Genomic DNA, 18710 nt, shown 5'->3' on the forward strand with positions numbered 1-18710 from the left:
CTTTTACTGTCTTGCTAAATTGAGTAATTGTATTGTCAATAGAAATCCTCATAACGGCAGATTCCAATCAAAGCAATAATCAGTTATTACAAGAAACCCAACCTAGGGAAAGAATTGAAATTTTGGAACAAGAAATGCACAAATACCTATATTACATTTTTAGGGTTACACGAATGAAGCATACACTTGCTTTCTTTCAATAAGGTTCTAACCATAATCTTAGAAGATCTTTCATCAAACATGACTTTTAGAGTTTACTGAATACCAAACTCAGAACCGTGTGCAGTTCTTGACTCATTAAATCCGACTAGCTGCAAAAAGAGAATCTGACCGCGAAATCTGAAACTAGAATCTCTCTCCAAAACGGAAGAATACTGCCCCAGTTCCAGAATTGTGGTCAACAGCATATTCTGCGCGTACTAGACCTAGTTTTACCCCGACACCATATGAGGAGCCATGGCCCATCCTCCTATAGACCTCTGTTGGGTTTCCTTTGACATCTTTTGAACTCCCGAGATCATTTCCATGTTCTGCAAATGCATACACATGTGTGTTTCTAACAGGTATCCGCAGCTCAGCAGCCAACTGGAGGAAGCATTGCAACCAGTAACATTAGATAAATTTTGAAGCAAAAACTGAGAAAATAGTACACATCACATCTTTGATAGTAACAATACATACCTCAACAATATTTCTGGCTGCACCTATCTCTCCCATATTGTAACCCCGGACTGAATAAGGTCCCCCAAGTGTGAAAGCATCATAACTGGGAAGATCTCCAACACATCCACCGTAATGGCCATGGAGGACTAACACAGGTGGTGGAGCCTTACCAGCACCTTCTTCTACTTGCTTTAACTGGATAAATTGGGTCATTGTCAGCTGGTGACGGTTAAAGAAAGGGAACTTAGTGCCAACTCCAAGTCCTTGATCAACCTGTAACACAATAAGTATATTAAAATCCATAAAAGAAATGTAAACAGAAATTTATATCCAAAATCTCGTAGATCTACAGCATGAATTAGAGGACTTGTCAGAGTAGCAACAGAAGTCATAAGGCAAACGGACTTGTGGAGCATAGGAAACAGTCAATTATTAAATGTTGAGCCCAAAAGCTACTCCAAACTTTGATTTGCAAAACAAACTCAATGAGTGAAGACAAACAAAACAGAAACTAATCTTACCTGGAACACATTCCTCTCACCAACTATTGTCCCATTTATGAACTTGGTGTTATCTCGTGTAATGTTAGCTTGTAAAAATGCCATACGGTCAATGCCAGTTTCACTAAGGGTAGTGGGAGGTCCATCTGCACTAATTCCACCACTTGGTAATACCCTCTGTCCACGAGCAGAGATGTGGCTGCTTTCATCACGTGTTGTTATTTCTTCCATCACAAGTCCATAAGTGAATTTACTCTGACGAGTGAAATTCTGCAGCAAACAAATGGTTAAATGCAAATGGTAATTAGTACATTATGTATGTGAAATTTTTTATCAGTCCCAAACGAGTAATCAAAACAGACACTCTACACTGTCCTATGAATACGACTTCCAAGCTTTATCAAAAAAATATTAATACTAACTTTCCTTAATTTTTTTTGATAATGAAATACCAACTTCCATAATATTTAACAAGTCATTTTAAGCACCCAGGAGAGAGATCCTTTTTTTTGTTGAATTTTCTTACTAACCACCAAATGCTATAAAGGTTCTCTACAAATTAGACAAACACTTCATAACTGAGACCTGTTCGCCAGATGCATCACAGTTATACCAGGGTTGGCATACCTCAGTAATGTTGGCTTTAAGTCCAGCACGATCAACCCAAATGGGAGGGACTTCATCTACTCCAGGCCCCCCAGTAAAGACAGGACTCAACTTTCTGCTGTTGAAGCAGCTAGTACGGAGTGTACGGTTTCGAGGATTATAAACACCATCTAAATAAGGATGAACATACTCCAACTTAAATGCAAGATCATCCTGTAAAAAAGATTAGGTTGGGATCGTTACTAATGTGTAAGACACTGCAACAAAGGACAGCAGAAAACAACCAAAAGCATCAACAACGAAAACATAATGAAATGATAACCTGAGGATTGAGGAAGTTACTAGTGGTAACTGAACCAAGAATTGAGCGATTGAGCCCGTAAAGATTCCGATGCTCAAATGAAACAGTTCCACCTGGTTGAATTGAAGCCTGAATACATGACACAGAAAAGGAAGGCACTTAGCAGTGGGCTAACAGTAATAATCCATACCAAAACTATGCAGTTCAGATGTTTAATAGTGTACCAGTGTGGGGCGACCTCCACGTCCTGGGACAATGCTCCATTCAGTACTGACTTCAGCTGACTTCTGTTCCAATTCCTTAAGCTTAATTTCAACAATTATCCCTCCCTCATTCTTTTCATCGGGGCGAGGGTTGACTTCAATATTAGAGAAGAGGGCTAGAGAATTTATATTTCTCAAAGCTTGTTTTCCAGCTTCAATGTTGAAAACTTTCCCTTGACGAAGCTAAATTATCACACATTGTTAGAGCCATGTTAATCCTACATTGCAGGCTTCAGTGCATAGGAGCACAAAAAAACTAGAATTGAAGTATACACATAAAATTCTACACCTAAGTGCAGAAATGTCGAAAGAAATTTTGATAAGAAAAATCACTTTAGACCAATTCTGTGTTTTACTGAATAAGAACCAAAAGATATAGGACAACTACACATGCTACAGACCAGCAAGAAATATGAGATTCAACAGAATACTCAAATCATCAACCTGTACCAGAAGTGCAGTCAACAATTAAAACGATGAAGCAAAAAACTATTGTAGTACCTCCATCAGCAGACTAATAATAAAGCACTTTAAGAAACAACAATGACTATACATTAATCAAATTTATGCATATTATTGAATCAAACCAAACAAAATTAAAATCAATCCAATGAATGAAAGCCCGCAATTCAAAAGCATAACATGCACCACTCTCATTCAGCTCTGCCATGTAGTGAAGCAGTCGTTCTTCTATAAATACAATGACACAAACAAAATGCAACATGGAAACCAAATTTAACAGCATCTTTTAAAAACGAACTTAAAAATTCAAACGAAGTCCATTGCATTAAAGAAATTCTTACCTGCCTAGGCAATTCTCTCCGGACGACCGGATACTGAGTGTTACCTTCACATACATTGCCCAGCTTATCCTGAAACTGAATTACCATTTGAGTAATATCCCCTTCCACCACCTCACAAACAACCTCCTTTGTATTCAAATTCCCAAAGTTAACTACTTGAGCACAAGCATATCCATTGTCATGATACCACTGCTGCACTTTATCCCTAATCTTCTGCAGCAATCTGGCACTAACTGTTCCTTTCTCCCTCAACAACTGCAAAATTTCCCTTTGCACCGACACCGGCAACAAACATGGCCTAGACCTTTCAATCCTCCTCCTATAATCCTGCTCCTGGCTATTAAAATACTCCAATTTCTCCTTCTCCGTCATGTCCGCATCCATCTCTATGGGTTTCGACTGTGGCATTAACCCAACATTGATACACCTAAATTTATCAGCTGACTGCCAAGTGCTTTCCAAGAAGGATATAGTGACCCCGACTGTCCCATCAGGGTTAGTCTTCGCATCAAGATCAACTTTTTCAAACATTCCACTGGTTGCTAGCGTTTCTAGCTCTTTTTGGAGCTGCGCCTTTGTGTAAACACCACCTGGCCGCAAGGATAGCATTTCGAAGAACGAATCCTCCGTCCCAACCGTCGACCCACGACGGCGGTCGAAGAAAAGGATGTCGGAAACCTTATACTTCTTAAACCCACTGAGCTTGTTCAGCTGTACCACAATATTCGCCGGCAATCCATGCGTATCCCATTCCTGTGATTCCTCTTCTCCTGCAATCGCGGCAGGAGAGAAAATCTTCGACCAGAAACTATCTCCACCGCCTCCACCGCCACCGCCACCGCCAGAACCACCTCCTCCGGATCCACCACCACCGTTCCCACTGAGGAGAACATCAGACACACCACTAGAGAGCGCGTAAAGACCAGCACCAATGGCGGCGGAGGTTTTCACCAGATTTTGGAGCTGTTTTGAGGCAAAAATGTTAGAATTATCACGGGTGTTTGAGGATGAGGGTTTAGGGTTTTGCGAAGATGAGAATGACGGTAGCTTTGACTTGATTGTAAGGGGATGTAGTGAAGCAGCAGTGACAGAGGTACCGGTAGTTGTATTAGCTGAATTGAGCCGGCGGTGAGAACGGTTGACGGGTATTGCGAGACCATGAGCGGCGATGGACGCCATTGCAGGAGATAATGGAGAGTGAAGAAATCGAGAATGGTGATTTTCTACACTTTTGAAAAGGGTACATGAGTGTACCGATTAGGATATTTCAGGTTGGACCCGATTACGCCATTGGGTAGGCTTTCACTGTCCAATCAATATGAATTTTGGCCCATGAATCAAATTTTGAAATATCGAGGCCCATCACAACGAAGGTTCATTCTCCGTCAACTCAAATTAGGATTGTTAGAGGTTACTCAATTTTAAACCCTAGTTTATGTCTATATAAAGGTAATAAATTCTCTTAAAAGCATTTTCAAATACTCCGCAAATCTAAATTATCCTACTTCGAAAAATACGTCACTAACAGCTCTCGTATCAACAGAATTGTACCCACAATATTAATCAATAAAATTATGTTTCTTCAGATTTTGTTTGTGTTTCTTATTTATTTTCCATATATTCAAAATTTATTACAAACAACCCTCAAAGATAATAGTATATTATCACTATATTCGAAATAATTATAAGCTCAAACAATATATGTGTACCCAACATTTTTTCTCATTTCAATATAAATAAATTTGAATAAATTACATAAATCTCATAGTTTTAATATGAAATTACAATCTATCCCTAATAAGTTTCAAATCACATTAATTCCTTAAAAAATAGAAAATCGAGTACAATAATTGAAGCTCGGGTACATTAATATGTAGCTAGGATATATTAAGGTCTAACCCATCGGTGACCCCCTAAAGTTGATACTAATTTTCACTCAGACACTCCAACTAGACTTTGTTCATTTTAGACACCTCATGTCATGTTCCGCTGTGTCACTTTTTGCTGATATGACATAGTGAGTGTGATACACTCCTGGAGAGCTTATATTTAACTATTTTATTTAATTTTTTCTTATTCTTCCCCATTTTAGCCACTATTTTTCAAAACTTAAACTCCTCCGTGGGGAAATAGATCTAATAGTGCTACAATACCAAGAAATTTCAAGCTTAAACAACTTTTCTTATTTTGTTGCTATTCTTCCTCCTTGAAATGTTTTGAAAAAGAAAATGAAATATATTTCTTAAAAGAAAATCTAGAAAATTCTTTTAGGGAACTGTTCGTTTAAATTTGAAGAATTTAATTTTATTTGAAGTTATAAGTAAGAGGAATCAAATTTTGCAAAGAAATTATGCTTTTGTAAATAATTCCTTTCAAATAATTAAATTACTATAAAAATATATCAAAGAAAATTAAAACAATATGGGGTAGGGGGTTGTGGAATGTGGAGAAGATAATCTGATAGCAGAGAGGTTGAGGATCAGGGGTGGAGGTGGTGGAGAAGACAACATAGGACTTGTAAGTGGTTAATTTTTTTAAAACTTATTTGGATTAAAATTGGCACATGTCATTAAGTTATTGGCCTTTATTAAAAAAAAAACTCAAAATTCATTATTTAAAAAATATTTCAATATATATATGCCACATGTCTTTGTTTAATTCATCATTTTGACACGTCATCGACGAGTGTGTTACAAACACCTTACATATTTGGCTGATTATAAAAATGTGTCAAAATGACACACCAAAACATGACATGAGGTGTCTAAAATGGACAAAGCCTAATTGAGGTGTCTAAGTGAAAGTTAGCGCCAACTTTAGGGGGCCAGCGGAGCGATGGGTTGGGCCATATATTAAATACTATCTAGAATAATATGTAGCTCGAATATATTAAAAACTAGCTCAAATACATTAATATACAGTTCGAATACATTAAAAATATAAAATAAAATGTGTGTATTTATATAATTTGACCAATAAATTTTTCATCAATCAAGATTCAAAGACCACTTAATCTAATTTTTTTTTTTTGATGTTTTTAGAGTCAACAATAATATTATAGTGATTTTAAAATGCCTATTTTTTTTTTGTTTTTGGTTAAAAAAATATCTTTAGTTAGTTAAATAACCAAACTGTTTCTCGTCATGAAATTTAGTCTCTAAACATGATGTTTGAACATAAATTATCTTATCCCATGACATGAGGCTAACATAGAGGGAATTAGTTACTCTAAAGACAAGGTCAATTCCTATTTCAAATCAAAAACATTCTTAAAAATATATATGCATCTTAATCTATCGCCATTTGTAAATTACCAACAAACACTTTGATTAAATAACACTAACTCACATTTAATTTCCAACCAGAAGAACCCGCAAACCATGCTTTAGCTATCGTTGAATTCATATGTACGAAAAGGCAAAGAAAAAAACTCATTTCAAAGCTTAACTTCTAAAAAAAAAAGAAAAAGAAAAAAAAAAGGTAAAAGAAAAAAGAAAAAAAAATACATATGGCTCAACTTGATAAGTTTTCACACTCATCCAGAAGTACTCCCAAGTCTAATTCAACAACTTTTGAACAACTTTTACCAGGTTAATTCTCTAATGAGCATAAAAAAAATTTAATTTTTTGTTATTTCTATAATTAGTGGCTTAATTTAACACTAATTTTGTATTAGGAAATGAAAGGAGCTGGTCAACAAGTTCATCCCCAACAGCTTATTATGATCATGAAGAATATACACCAACTCATGGCAAAAAATCAGTTATCTCCAAAGTGAAAGAAAAGGCCAAAAAACTCAAACACAGTTTAAGTGGTAGGAAAAAAATGCAAGAAAATGATGTTCATGATGACACACCTTCATGGGGTGTTACGTTGGATGACGATGATGAAGAAGATGTAGATCCTGAATATCTTGGTGCTCCAAGTAATATATTCTTAAACATTACTCGATTATTATATCAACGAAAACATCCTGATTATGAAGTTCATCGAATATATTTTAACATATGTTACTATATATTACATCTATAGCTTTTGTGTTTTTGTTTAGTGTATGAATCAGAATTGGCACCTGAGCCGTTAAAGGAGGCAGCACGACAACATCCACGAGCAGATCCAGTGTTATCTGAGAAACATGTTACTCCTAGAAGCATCAAACGCAATCAGGCTTTTGAACACGATGATAATAATAATAATAATAATACGGAGAAATTACCTGATAGTCCAAGTAAAACCATAACAGAAACGGTTACAGAGAGATTGGCACCAGCTTATGCTGCAGTATCTGATGCAACACACGCGTTTGCTTCTAAGATCTCAAATCTCACTCTATCAAACACTGATAACCACGAATCGGATATCCAAAAAACACCAAAAAATGTTCACTTTGGTAATGTGGGACAAAATGTAGACCAAAATGCTACCGCTCTTACAAGTCCAGTTAAAAAATGGGACAAAGGTGTTTCAGTGAAAGAGTACTTTGCAGAAAAATTTGAGCCCGGTGAAGGCGAAAGATCACTTTCACAGATCATAACTGAGGCTATGAGCCCTAGGCATTCATCTTCCAGTGATATAGGTAACGTTAAATGTATCTCTTCAAAGAAATTAAAGCCTATTTCGCGCATTTAAACTCTGTTTTTTCCCCCTTTGCTAATAGGTATAATGGAGAAAATGAAGGGGGCTGTAACTTCATTTATTCAGCCTGAATTTTCCCCAAAATCATCAACAATAAAAAGCATCAAATCAGCATCAACTTCCAATATTCCAGTTTCTACGAGTGACATAATGTCTCCTAAGAGTGTGATCGTCGCTTCGAATAATAATTTGCCTCAGGATAATCCCATTACTATGCCTCATAAGAGTCATTTATCTACTACTAATGACTCTGCATCAATATCACAAATTCCTGAGTTCCACAGTGCAAGATCATCACCACTCATTCCTATCACCTCCAGTATTCAACAAGGTAATCAATCATTCTAATTAAAATGCTTAGTTTACTAATTACTTATTAATGTGCAGGGAAATATTATTTAGTTTCTAATCAAGGAACTTTCTTTTAATTTATTGCAGATATTGAGGAACAAAACCATGAGAGGATTCTTCAACCAAACTGAAATTATGATTAACACTGGTTACAGACATCTCTAAAATAAAATAAAGAATCAATCTACTGATTCTAAAGTTTAGTTTTGTGTATTAGTCAGCAAAATAAATAAAGAAAATGTTGTATTCTTTTTTTGTTTAAAACTAAAATAGGAATTTATGACAGACTTGAGCATTTTTTCAGTTTTATTGAGCCTTCTAAGGCTAGATTTCGGGGTGGCTTGACACTCTGAAAGTCTTCGATCAAATGGAAGGATGGATGTCTGTCTTTAGCGACTTCTGTTTGATCAGTAGTAGTAAAAGTACCTCGAGTTTTGGTAGATCTTATAAGAAACGTCGTTGCTATGTATGAGTAACAAGATGTTTTCTTAGTAGTATTGTATTTTTGAAGATTTTGTAAGAAAACTCTATACGTACATTTGTATCCTTGTAAATGTAGGTCAATATGTTGCATATCAATATATAATAATAATAATGCATTTGTCCATGATCCTTAGCTGAGAACTTTAACACTGAATTGGCAAAAATTGGTTATGGTTTCAATTGTTTTCACTTCTCGTCCAGCCAAACAAATTATCACAATGCGAATCGTAAATAGGGAAATAGTTCAATCAACATAAACTTTTTTTTATTGGTTTCTCATCCATAGTAAAAGGGATCTGATTAATCCGAATTTGCACATGAAAGTCCCACTTTGGAAGGTAAAGCCTCTCTATCAAAGTGACTCTATTCGGGGCTTTAATATGAAATTTCTAGTTAACGATGGATGAATACTTACCATTTCACCAGTAATTTAGGATTCCTTTTTATTTTGAAACTAAACTTGATTTTACTGAAAATCCGGTTTCATCTTTTAACTTTTTCTTGTTAATTTACATTTATTAAATGAATAAGGACCATTACTATTAATTTGTCTCTAGTCATTGTGTGTTTTTTCTCATAAAACAAACTGCAAATCCAACCAAGTGTCATTGATCGATGCAATATTTATATGACAGATGTGTTCAGGGTTCATCGAAACACCAAATTCTCTTTAACAAAAATTATATTATTTACACATTTAAAATTATTTTCATGTATAAATAAAAAAAATAACCAAATTCTCTTTAACAAAAATTATATTATTTACACATTTAAAATTATTTTCATGTATAAATAAAAAAATGTTTAACCGCATTCAACTTCTTTGTATCTTCAATCTTCATATATTGAATCTCTTTGTGAAAATTTTGGTTCCGCCACCGTACACAAACCAGAATATGAACCAAGAGTCACGACATTAATAGCCACGTAAAGTGATGGGAACTTGTGAATATAATGTTCGTTGGAACAAAATATTATCTGTTAGATGTAACTGATTGTTGTTTTCTTAAATCATCATTTAATTATTAATACATAAAAATTATAACCGTGAAAAGTAAAATAGAATCTTCACAACTGACCCCATATTTTCCGCACCATAAAAACACATTTCTCTTTTCTTCTTTCATAAAACAAATTTAGCATTTCATCAACTTAGTTATATTTTTTGTGACAATATAACTAAGATTAAGATTCCTTAAGGAATCATAATTATTAGTTTGTGACAATGGAAAGAAGCAAGAAAGATGGGAAAGGGAAAATGTGTTGTACAAGGTTGCAAAAGAAAGCACCTTGTTCTCTACAACTAGATGACAAAATGAATGTTGATGGTTACAAAGTACCTTTCAATTTCATGGAAGAAGCTTCTTCTAATTGTGCAATTCCTTTGTTATCTCCACTTATATTTTCTACTACAACATCTCAAGATGAAAATGTTAAGTGTGTTGACAATGTTAATGGACCAGCCAAAAACATTATTCAAGGAAATGGTCCTTTGGAGAATAGTGGTAATTGGCAACATCCTGCTTTAGGGACATATACACAACCTTCGACCATTTTCGCCTTGTTTCAGTCACAATGCACCCTTGCAAATTCAGGGCGTTGAGATTTATCCTTATATAGGTTGCTTCCTACCCTCAAGAAATGTCGTTGTACTCGTGAAGGATACTACTACAAAAAATACATGATCCAGAACACACCCGACGTTATTTCTGAAGAGTGAATTAGATTGTACTATTTCCTAAACGTATGATGTTAATAAGTCGAACCTTCTCTTATATAATAATAAAATAAGAGGTTAAGGATCGAGTAGTATGTGTTTTACAAAGTAAAACCATATTTTGAGTATCTTGTTTGTATATTCATTTGAGTTTGGTTTCGATTATTTTAAGGTATACATAGGCCTATATATTGGGTTCCTAACTGTTTGAGTTGATATGTTGTTCAATCTTAGGAACCAACAGGATGACAAATAAGCACTTAGTATAAAATATAAATGAATCAAAGTCGAATAGAAAGCAAGACTCAAGAATGCACTGCCTGGTGGCTACAGCATGGGATATAATACTATTCGATGTTTACGCCAAATCATATCAATTCACCATACATTATTTAATACTAACATCCACATAACAATACGCATCAATTAACTATAATGGCAAAACAGCATGTATATCAATTAACTAAAGGCTTGACCTGTCTCAAAGCTTTTCTTTTTTATCCTTTTAATTTCCAATCGCTAGCACGTACGTAGGTAACAAATTATACAAGGTACCGTCTAAAGCACGACAAATATGTAACAAGGCAAAACACAAATGCAGGCAGCACAATAAGTTAATCTCTAAAACAAAATTGTCAAATGACACATCACAGCTGAATACCTAACAAGCCAATTGGGAATTTATATTAACACAGCTGATCCAAGGAGCACACAGTCATGGTAATTACCCAAAAGGGGTTTCATGAGCTCAGTTCAACTAAAATTACATAAACAAGAGAAAAAGAAAGATTCCACTGGTATTAAAAATTAACCAAGATGTTCCAAAAGCGTTACAACACTTTAAATACACCCGGCCAACCAAAAAACTTATCCACGAAAGAAGCAGTAGGCAACTTCGTCTCCTCCAGTTTTAACTTTCACTGAAATACCATCAACAAAATAAGTAAATCAGCTTTGATTTGATTGACTCCCAATTTCAGCTCCTTAATGTTGCATTACGTTTTCGTTCAACTGCTTCAGAAGTCAAACTCTCCATTTGCCTAGACAAGTAACCAGTGATTTAAACTCAAAGTAACAAAAAAAAAAAAGCGACTTATTTAGCAAATAAAACAAGACAAGTAAAACAAAGGTTCTAAAAATCCAACCTTATTGAAAAGAATGTCTTTATTATTTATGTGCATTATGCCATCCTTAAGAGTGCATTTCCACCTGCTCTTTGTACGTGTCACCTACAGATGTTTGTTATCAAGTCAGCTTTTGTAGCACAAGGCAAAACACTTCCATGTTTTTCTTTTAGATAAACGACAAGTGGGGTATATGAAATCTTCCCACTCAATACATTAACCAAAAAACATCATAACCTTGTCAAACTGAGCCAAAACAAGATGTGCTGTGTTTAGATCCTCCCCTTGGTCCACATCATCCAATTCATCATCGTCATCTTCATTCAAGGGCTCGTCATCATCATCAATATCATCATTCTGAAGTGGAGCAGGAGTAGGTGCTTGCATATCTAAAGGATGCAAAGAAGATGTTCATGCAGCATAAGAATAAAGATAAGTTGCAGCAAAATAGAAATTATGCAGCTGAGAATAAATTACCATTTGGTGCTGGTGTGTTGACTATATTATAGTCTTCATTGACCACCCCTTGATAATAGATCTTCAAGTTACAAGAAACAAAGAAGGTTACAAAAATATAATTCTGAAGATGGAAGATTCCATGTTTCTCAAACAATCTGAGGAGAAGAGGATAAAGAAGTTCTCGTCCTCACTCCAACAAAAGATCTAGAGGGCAGAGTTAAATGTTGCAGGATAGGCACAGTAGTAAGAACAGATTGTATTTATTATTCAACATTATGACTACAGACAGGATTCAGAAACATACACTGGGTAAAACTACTCTCAATTAGTTGATCATGCAGAATCTAGGAATGGATGTTATACTGACCAAAATACCAAGGTTAGGGTATATGTTTCAAAATAGAAGAAACTTGGCAGGTAATTGTTCGCGAAAAAGATGTGAAACTTCAGTTAAAAGTAAAATAAAATCGAGTTAGGTTATTTACTTATGCAATTCTTCTTTCATGTATTAACCAGGTTGACTTTTCATGCAGGTTAAGAGAGAAGAATTCCACTGATTTGTTGTATTCGAGTATGTCAGAAATATGTTAAAAGATAATAGTAGGAAGACATGGGTGGGTATGAGATGTCGCATCAAATTCTTACCCCCATTTAACAAAAAAGCTGCTTCCTGATATAGTGGACTTGGCCTTTGAAGGAAAAAAAGGTTTTTTCCAGGTCAAACTAAACAAAAATTACATCAACCATCATAGATCAGTATGTGCTGTTCTTAAACAAAAACAAAGTTTCTTTGACCTTTTTATGAGTGAAAAAGAAAACAACATCAGTTTACATCGACATGAGTTCTTAAACAGAGAAAATTTTGGTCTTCAACAAGAAAAGTCAGATAATTTGGATGACACAGACAATCAAATATAAATGAATGTTACACCATCTATTTGTGAGCTTATTTAATGTCATACTAAGTAAGGTTTTCAGGATCTTGCCCAGCTCCAAACCAACTTAACCATGCCTTCCTACATAGGTAACAGTCTATCCCATCAAAATACATGCCTATGTTACTTCATCAAAAGAAAAAACCAACATATCTGTTTCTCATTCAAATAAGCACTTTGTGGACCAAGTCAATAAAATACTAAGATTCTGAATTACTGGGTCACATTAACCCTGACAAGGGAAGCTTCATTGGATAGTGGTGGTAAGTGGGAACAAAGCATGTCAGCCATTCATATGCATAACCATTTCCCTGATGCACATGGGATAATGCTCAAATCGATCATAACCACAGGTAAGCAGTGTAAGGAAGTTGGCTAATCATTATGACAAGCTTATTCTGCTAAGAGATCTATAATCTAAATTTTAATCGTCTTGATCTATTGAAAGGTGGTCTACAAAAAACACCTTTCAAAACTCAAAAGGCATTTGGAATTCATTCTCAGAGTATAAAAGGTAACTCTCAGGGCACATCAAAAATAAAATGCCACAACGGAAGCAAAAGCAGATATATTGCACATTAACTGCAATAACAGCAACACATGTGCAATCAACAGGGTAATCAAGACTTGAATAAATAGGCCAAAAGACATAATCTTTGTATAGCATGTGACTATGCCACTCAATGAAGATGTAGAACTTACATTGGGTGTAGAAAGTGCATCATCATAAGAGTCGGGAATTGGGCCGTCAAATTGAGGAATTCTATAAGCAGGAGCCTGGACAGGACCAACCGTGACCAACTCAAGCTGAATATTGCTGCCCTCACCACTCTGTAAAGTACCAACTGTGATCAAACCAATACATCTTGTTCTTGCTATAGGTTATTTTGAAATGCAGAAACATAATTCAAAAGGGTGATCACCAATTGGAGTGCATTTATTCAGACAAGTAGGGCACCATTACGCTAATCCTTTAATTATGTAATTCCATGCCAAGAGCTCTATTTTAATAATGTCGGCAACTCAACTCCATCCTCCTTGTAGGAATAAATTTCCCCAAAATGACTAATGTTATTAACCTCACAGTGAATATGTGGCAACTCAACTCCATCCTACTTTCTCTTCCCACCCCAAGCTAACCCAAAACAAAAGGAGCAGGAGCAAAAGGAGGTGTTTTTGTGTGTGTGGGTAGGTGGGAGGGTGGGGGCAGAGAGGTGTTTTACAATCTATGGATATAAACATATTTCATTGGAATGGATATGTGGTCATACCAGATTGGATATCAAATTATACGGAGGATGCACATATCCAGGATATAATGTGGTCTCACCTAGCAGTGAGACCAATAGATCTACTTTCTCTGCCCCACCCCAAGCTAACCAAAACAAAAAAGATCAGGAACAAAAAGTGGGGGAAAAGAGAGTTGTTTTACATCCATGGATATAAAAACAGATTTCATCTAGCATTTTCGAAATGGATGTGTGGCCATACTAGATTGGATATCATATTCAGGGGATGCAAGTAGCACATATCAAGGATAAAATGAGCAAATGACTTCTTTGATAGACTGGGCATGTCCTAAGTAACCCTCCATATGCACCAATACGTAAGTGTGATGATACAGTGATGAAGATGTCACAATAGGACAAGTTAGTCCTAAAATATCAAGGCAAAAGTTATCTCAAAAGACCTACAAGTTTTCGAAATCAATAGCTAAGTAAAGGAATTCAATGAAGCACCCGAGGGTGTGGTCTAGTGGTCAATGAAGTGGTTGAGGTCTCCGGTTCAAAACTTAGCGGAGACAAAAAAAACACTAGGTAATTCTTCCCATATGTCCTAGACTTGGTAGACAGAGTTACCTAGGTGAAAGGTATCCATGGAGTTAGTTGAGGTGCGTGGAAACTGGCCCAAACACCTCGGCCCAAAAAAAAACCTCAATGAAAGCAAAGGATAGATATAGGTGATAAGTTGTGGCTACACTTTAGCTAGAGACTCATATATTAGCAGCGGGATAATGAAATTCAGAGAATCTCCTTTTTAAAAAATGTATCTCTCTTTCTCTGAAAGCGAGACAGTGACAATTCCATTGAATGCGTGCTACCTCCCACCAACATAGATATTGGGTTACTCTATCCACCAAGACTTAGACACATGGAAAGGATACATACAACTCCCCCTCCCCCCCCCCCCAAAGAAAAAAAGAACCCATCTCTTTCCAGCTATAATGATCACAAGTCTTGTTTGCTAAAGTTAACGAATTAATATCACAGATTCATGATATATATTCAAGTATCCCATTCAGTGAATAAGCAGAAGCCCTGCCTTTATGTTGTCATATATTGAATCTGCAGCACCATCTTGCTGAGGTATGTATCCCCCATTATGATATTGAGGTGGAAAATCTTCCCTTTTCCGCTTTCCAGTAGAATTCATAAAGAAGTCCTGCAATTTAGCTGACATCAAGTCCAATACTGAACCAAAAGGTAACATGTTTTTGTAGAGGAAATACGTTTAGAGCCAAGAGGAAGGGAAAATTCAGTAGTGTATGACATTGACATGATATATAAATAAATAATTTCTTGAATACACAAAGATGGATGAAATTGAGAGTTCAAATCAAACTCAAATATTTCCTTCCCTGGATTTATACACAATACTCAATTGCATCCAAAATGATGATGTAAACTCTATATTATAAAGAAAAGGCATCTACACCCTAATGTACTTAGAATATGTGTTCATGTGTACAATACACAGCAACTTTCTGATATTAAACTATGTACGAAGCAAAGCAATTTCTAATTAGCACCTCCCTCATTAGGATGAATCCCTGCATTTTTATTAAATTGGGCTCCAGATTACTAAGTGTTCCTTTGAGCCCTAGAGTCAATAAAATCAGGAAGACAAATAAATTCTGACCAAAGTTTTTCAAGACCGATCTGCAGTTAAACAACCACACATTTCTCAGCATCTAATAATACTTACTCACTACAGTCACAGAAGCCAAGTTTGGCATGGATCCCTTTCTAAACTACCAAGATAAGTAACTGTTCAAGTTCTTACTAAATGTTTAAAAATTGTCAGTTTGGTAGTTTCCTGAGAGAAAAGAAGAATTATCTTTAAACGTCAGTTTATGAGTCTCTGGTTGCTCTTGTTTGCGCATCTACTTATGTGGAAGTTAAATTTATGCATGTGTATGTATGTTTAATAAAAACAACATGTGACACAATTTACATAAAAGATGATGTGGCCTTTCTTTCATTAGCAAATATAAAAAGCATAATATTTCACCTGAGTCATGGGTTGCTGAGAACCTCCACGATCACCTTCTTCTCGGCCTTCAACATAAGCTGCAGCAGGAGGAAGGCGACTAATGCTTAATATACATATGTATCAAAATGATTTGCTTCCATGGAATATATTTAAATATTTTGCTCACCAACATTAACATCAAGGGGAGGCCTTTGATTCAACCAAGGGGAGGGCGGATGCTGCACAAGTAAAATTCAAACTTTTCAATACTATACTATCTAGCAACCAGAATACTAGCAGCAACCGAAAAATGGGAAAAGCCAGCAAATTATCCTATTAGAAAAACTTAAATGTGCATGTGACCAACGTAAATCATACACAACATATGCAGATTCCTTTGTAGAGAACACAACCAGGACAACGAAATGCCTACCATAAATGGGCTAGGTCTTCCTGGACCGGCTTTGAGCTCAGTTGCACCACCAGTATCATTCAAAGGAGAGTAATCACTAGGTGTAAAAGGAGTGCCACCTGTAGGAATATTATACATTGAACTATCAGCTGTTCCAGGAAGAGGTGTTTGAGCAGTTCCTGGGAGGGGTGTCTGCACTGTTCCAGGTAATGGTGTCTGTGCTGTTCCAGGCAAGGGAGTCTGCAATGGAGTCTGCAAGTTGGGAGCATACAAATGTCAATTTAAAAAACCTAGCTTTCTCACCAATAAAAAAAACCAAGCAAGCTAAAACCAAAAAAAAAAACAAGTACTCACTGGAGGAAACAGTATATCCGCAGTGGGAGTTTCATACTCCTCATTGCCTTCATAAGGCATGTTAAGGTCATGAACAGGGGTTATTGGACCTCCAGGGGTCGCTTTAGCAGCTGAATTCCTTTCAATCGTACCCAATATTGCCCCAGCGTTCATCATCTTCACCTCCCATAACTAAAATATTCAAAGAAAATCACCAAACTTAAAACCCTTAAATACACCAAACTGGATCCATAACCATTAGAAGAATAAAAACAGGGTAATCAGATCAACCAGCCAAACCCCCATCAGACTAGTAAACCACTAAATTTAACCCCCATAAATACCGAAACATTCTTAAATCGCGTCATTAAAGCTAAAAATTGAAAATTTGGATGGGAAAATAGAGATTACTGCTTGGAGTTCCTTGAGGATGCTCTCTCCTGGACCACCGTTGTTGATGAACTCATCACGGACCTTGCTGATAACATCCTCGATGACATGGATGTAAACATTGCTGGTAGTAGAACTCGCCATTCCTTCCAAACCTAGGGCTTTATCAAGACAAATAGATAGTAATTCGAATAGAATAACGATCCTACGAAACTAAACCCTAATCGATTGACAACGCATCGGAGAAAAAGGGCCTAGGGTTTCGAACGCCGGTGAAGGGTTTGAAGTGAACGGAGCGGCGGAGAGAGAGATGAAAGGATAGGGAAGAGCGGAGGTGAAGACGAATAAAAGATTGGAATATAAATAGGTTTGCATCCGATTATATGACTGAATACACGTGGCGGCATCTGCTAGCTCCTAATTTTAGTCCATTTTCGAGAAATATTAAAGTTTTACTTAACAAATTTTCGAGATTTTTTTTTTATAAGACAGACAAATGGCAATGGGTGGATCATCTTAAGGCGGCCCAGAGCTATTATGTCGCCAAAAATGTTCGAAAAAATAGGTCAATTTTATTTTTTTATTCAATATATATATTCTATATTGGTTGATTAGCTCAAAAATGTGCTTCAATTAATCATATAGATGGAAATATTATTCCTACCAACGATTGCTTCCAAGCCTGATGGGATGAAGTAGTGAAAGAGTTATAAAGACTTTATTTTGATTTTTTTTTTAAAAAAATCTTCTTTCAATTCCTTGCATATTAGATATGTGCGATTATTTCTAACATGGAATTATGGATATTTTTTTTACAAAATTTGTCGGTGTTATATGTAAATTGATGAGTTGAATATTATTAGAACTTTTGAAGAGTTTTTTTTTAAAAAAAAAAATTATATCAAATAGGAAATTTTGCAGAATTTTTTTATTTAATAATATAACGTATCTTTATGCTATTGACAAAAGTTTTTAATAGGATTTTTTAAAGTATTCAATTTTTTAGCTTAGTGAGCTCTACCGTTGTAGTGCAACTCAACCTATCAATATCGTTGAATTCATTCACCAATTGAGTATCAATAGCTTTCATCATGTAGTTATATATCATTCACTATTGACAATGTTTTGCACGCCAATTTCATGAATTCACGTCCTTTTGCCATGATAATTGAACTCGTAGCACGATAGTGTGTTTGTATGTGTTATATATCATATTACGATTACGAGGAGTTGTTATGAAATGGTAAATACTATTAGTTAATCAGAGGTCGCAATTCAAGCATGAGTATGAAGTCGTTTTTAACAAAAAATACTTTATCTTCCAAATTAAAATGAAACATATTGATGTGAATCTAAATTAGTCACCCCAAAATAAATATCGAATATCAAATGAAATATATATATATATCATGTCATAAAAATGGTGACACTTCTCATGTTTTACTGTTCATGTTAGCAGGATATCACATCTGTCTATATTAAG

General features: G+C 35.5%; 3 protein-coding genes across 3 annotated transcripts; 1 reads left to right on the top strand and 2 right to left on the bottom strand.

Annotated features, from left to right (window-relative positions):
* Positions 1-27: 27 nt before the first annotated feature.
* On the bottom strand, positions 28-4409 carry LOC107023140 (protein TOC75-3, chloroplastic). Its single transcript, XM_015223723.2, has 7 exons — positions 3137-4409; positions 2295-2516; positions 2092-2199; positions 1791-1982; positions 1185-1433; positions 682-936; positions 28-585 (listed from the first exon to the last, which is right to left on the bottom strand). Exons 1-7 carry the CDS (start codon positions 4313-4315, stop codon positions 346-348), a joined length of 2445 nt encoding a protein of 814 aa, XP_015079209.1. The 5' UTR covers positions 4316-4409; the 3' UTR covers positions 28-345.
* A 2122-nt stretch (positions 4410-6531) lies between these two features.
* Positions 6532-8732, top strand: LOC107022877. The gene is made up of 5 exons (XM_015223455.2): positions 6532-6726; positions 6813-7061; positions 7188-7712; positions 7794-8102; positions 8210-8732. Exons 1-5 carry the CDS (start codon positions 6645-6647, stop codon positions 8251-8253), a joined length of 1209 nt encoding a protein of 402 aa, XP_015078941.1. The 5' UTR covers positions 6532-6644; the 3' UTR covers positions 8254-8732.
* A 2212-nt stretch (positions 8733-10944) lies between these two features.
* Positions 10945-17573, bottom strand: LOC107023473 (transcription initiation factor IIA large subunit). Its single transcript, XM_015224181.2, has 11 exons — positions 17249-17573; positions 16859-17029; positions 16526-16756; positions 16280-16331; positions 16132-16190; positions 15163-15282; positions 13543-13671; positions 11924-11984; positions 11684-11835; positions 11468-11551; positions 10945-11362 (listed from the first exon to the last, which is right to left on the bottom strand). Exons 1-11 carry the CDS (start codon positions 17369-17371, stop codon positions 11339-11341), a joined length of 1206 nt encoding a protein of 401 aa, XP_015079667.1. The 5' UTR covers positions 17372-17573; the 3' UTR covers positions 10945-11338.
* Positions 17574-18710: the final 1137 nt, after the last annotated feature.

The sequence above is a fragment of the Solanum pennellii genome, chromosome 6, assembly GCF_001406875.1.
Source record: "Solanum pennellii chromosome 6, SPENNV200".
NCBI lineage: Eukaryota > Viridiplantae > Streptophyta > Magnoliopsida > Solanales > Solanaceae > Solanum > Solanum pennellii.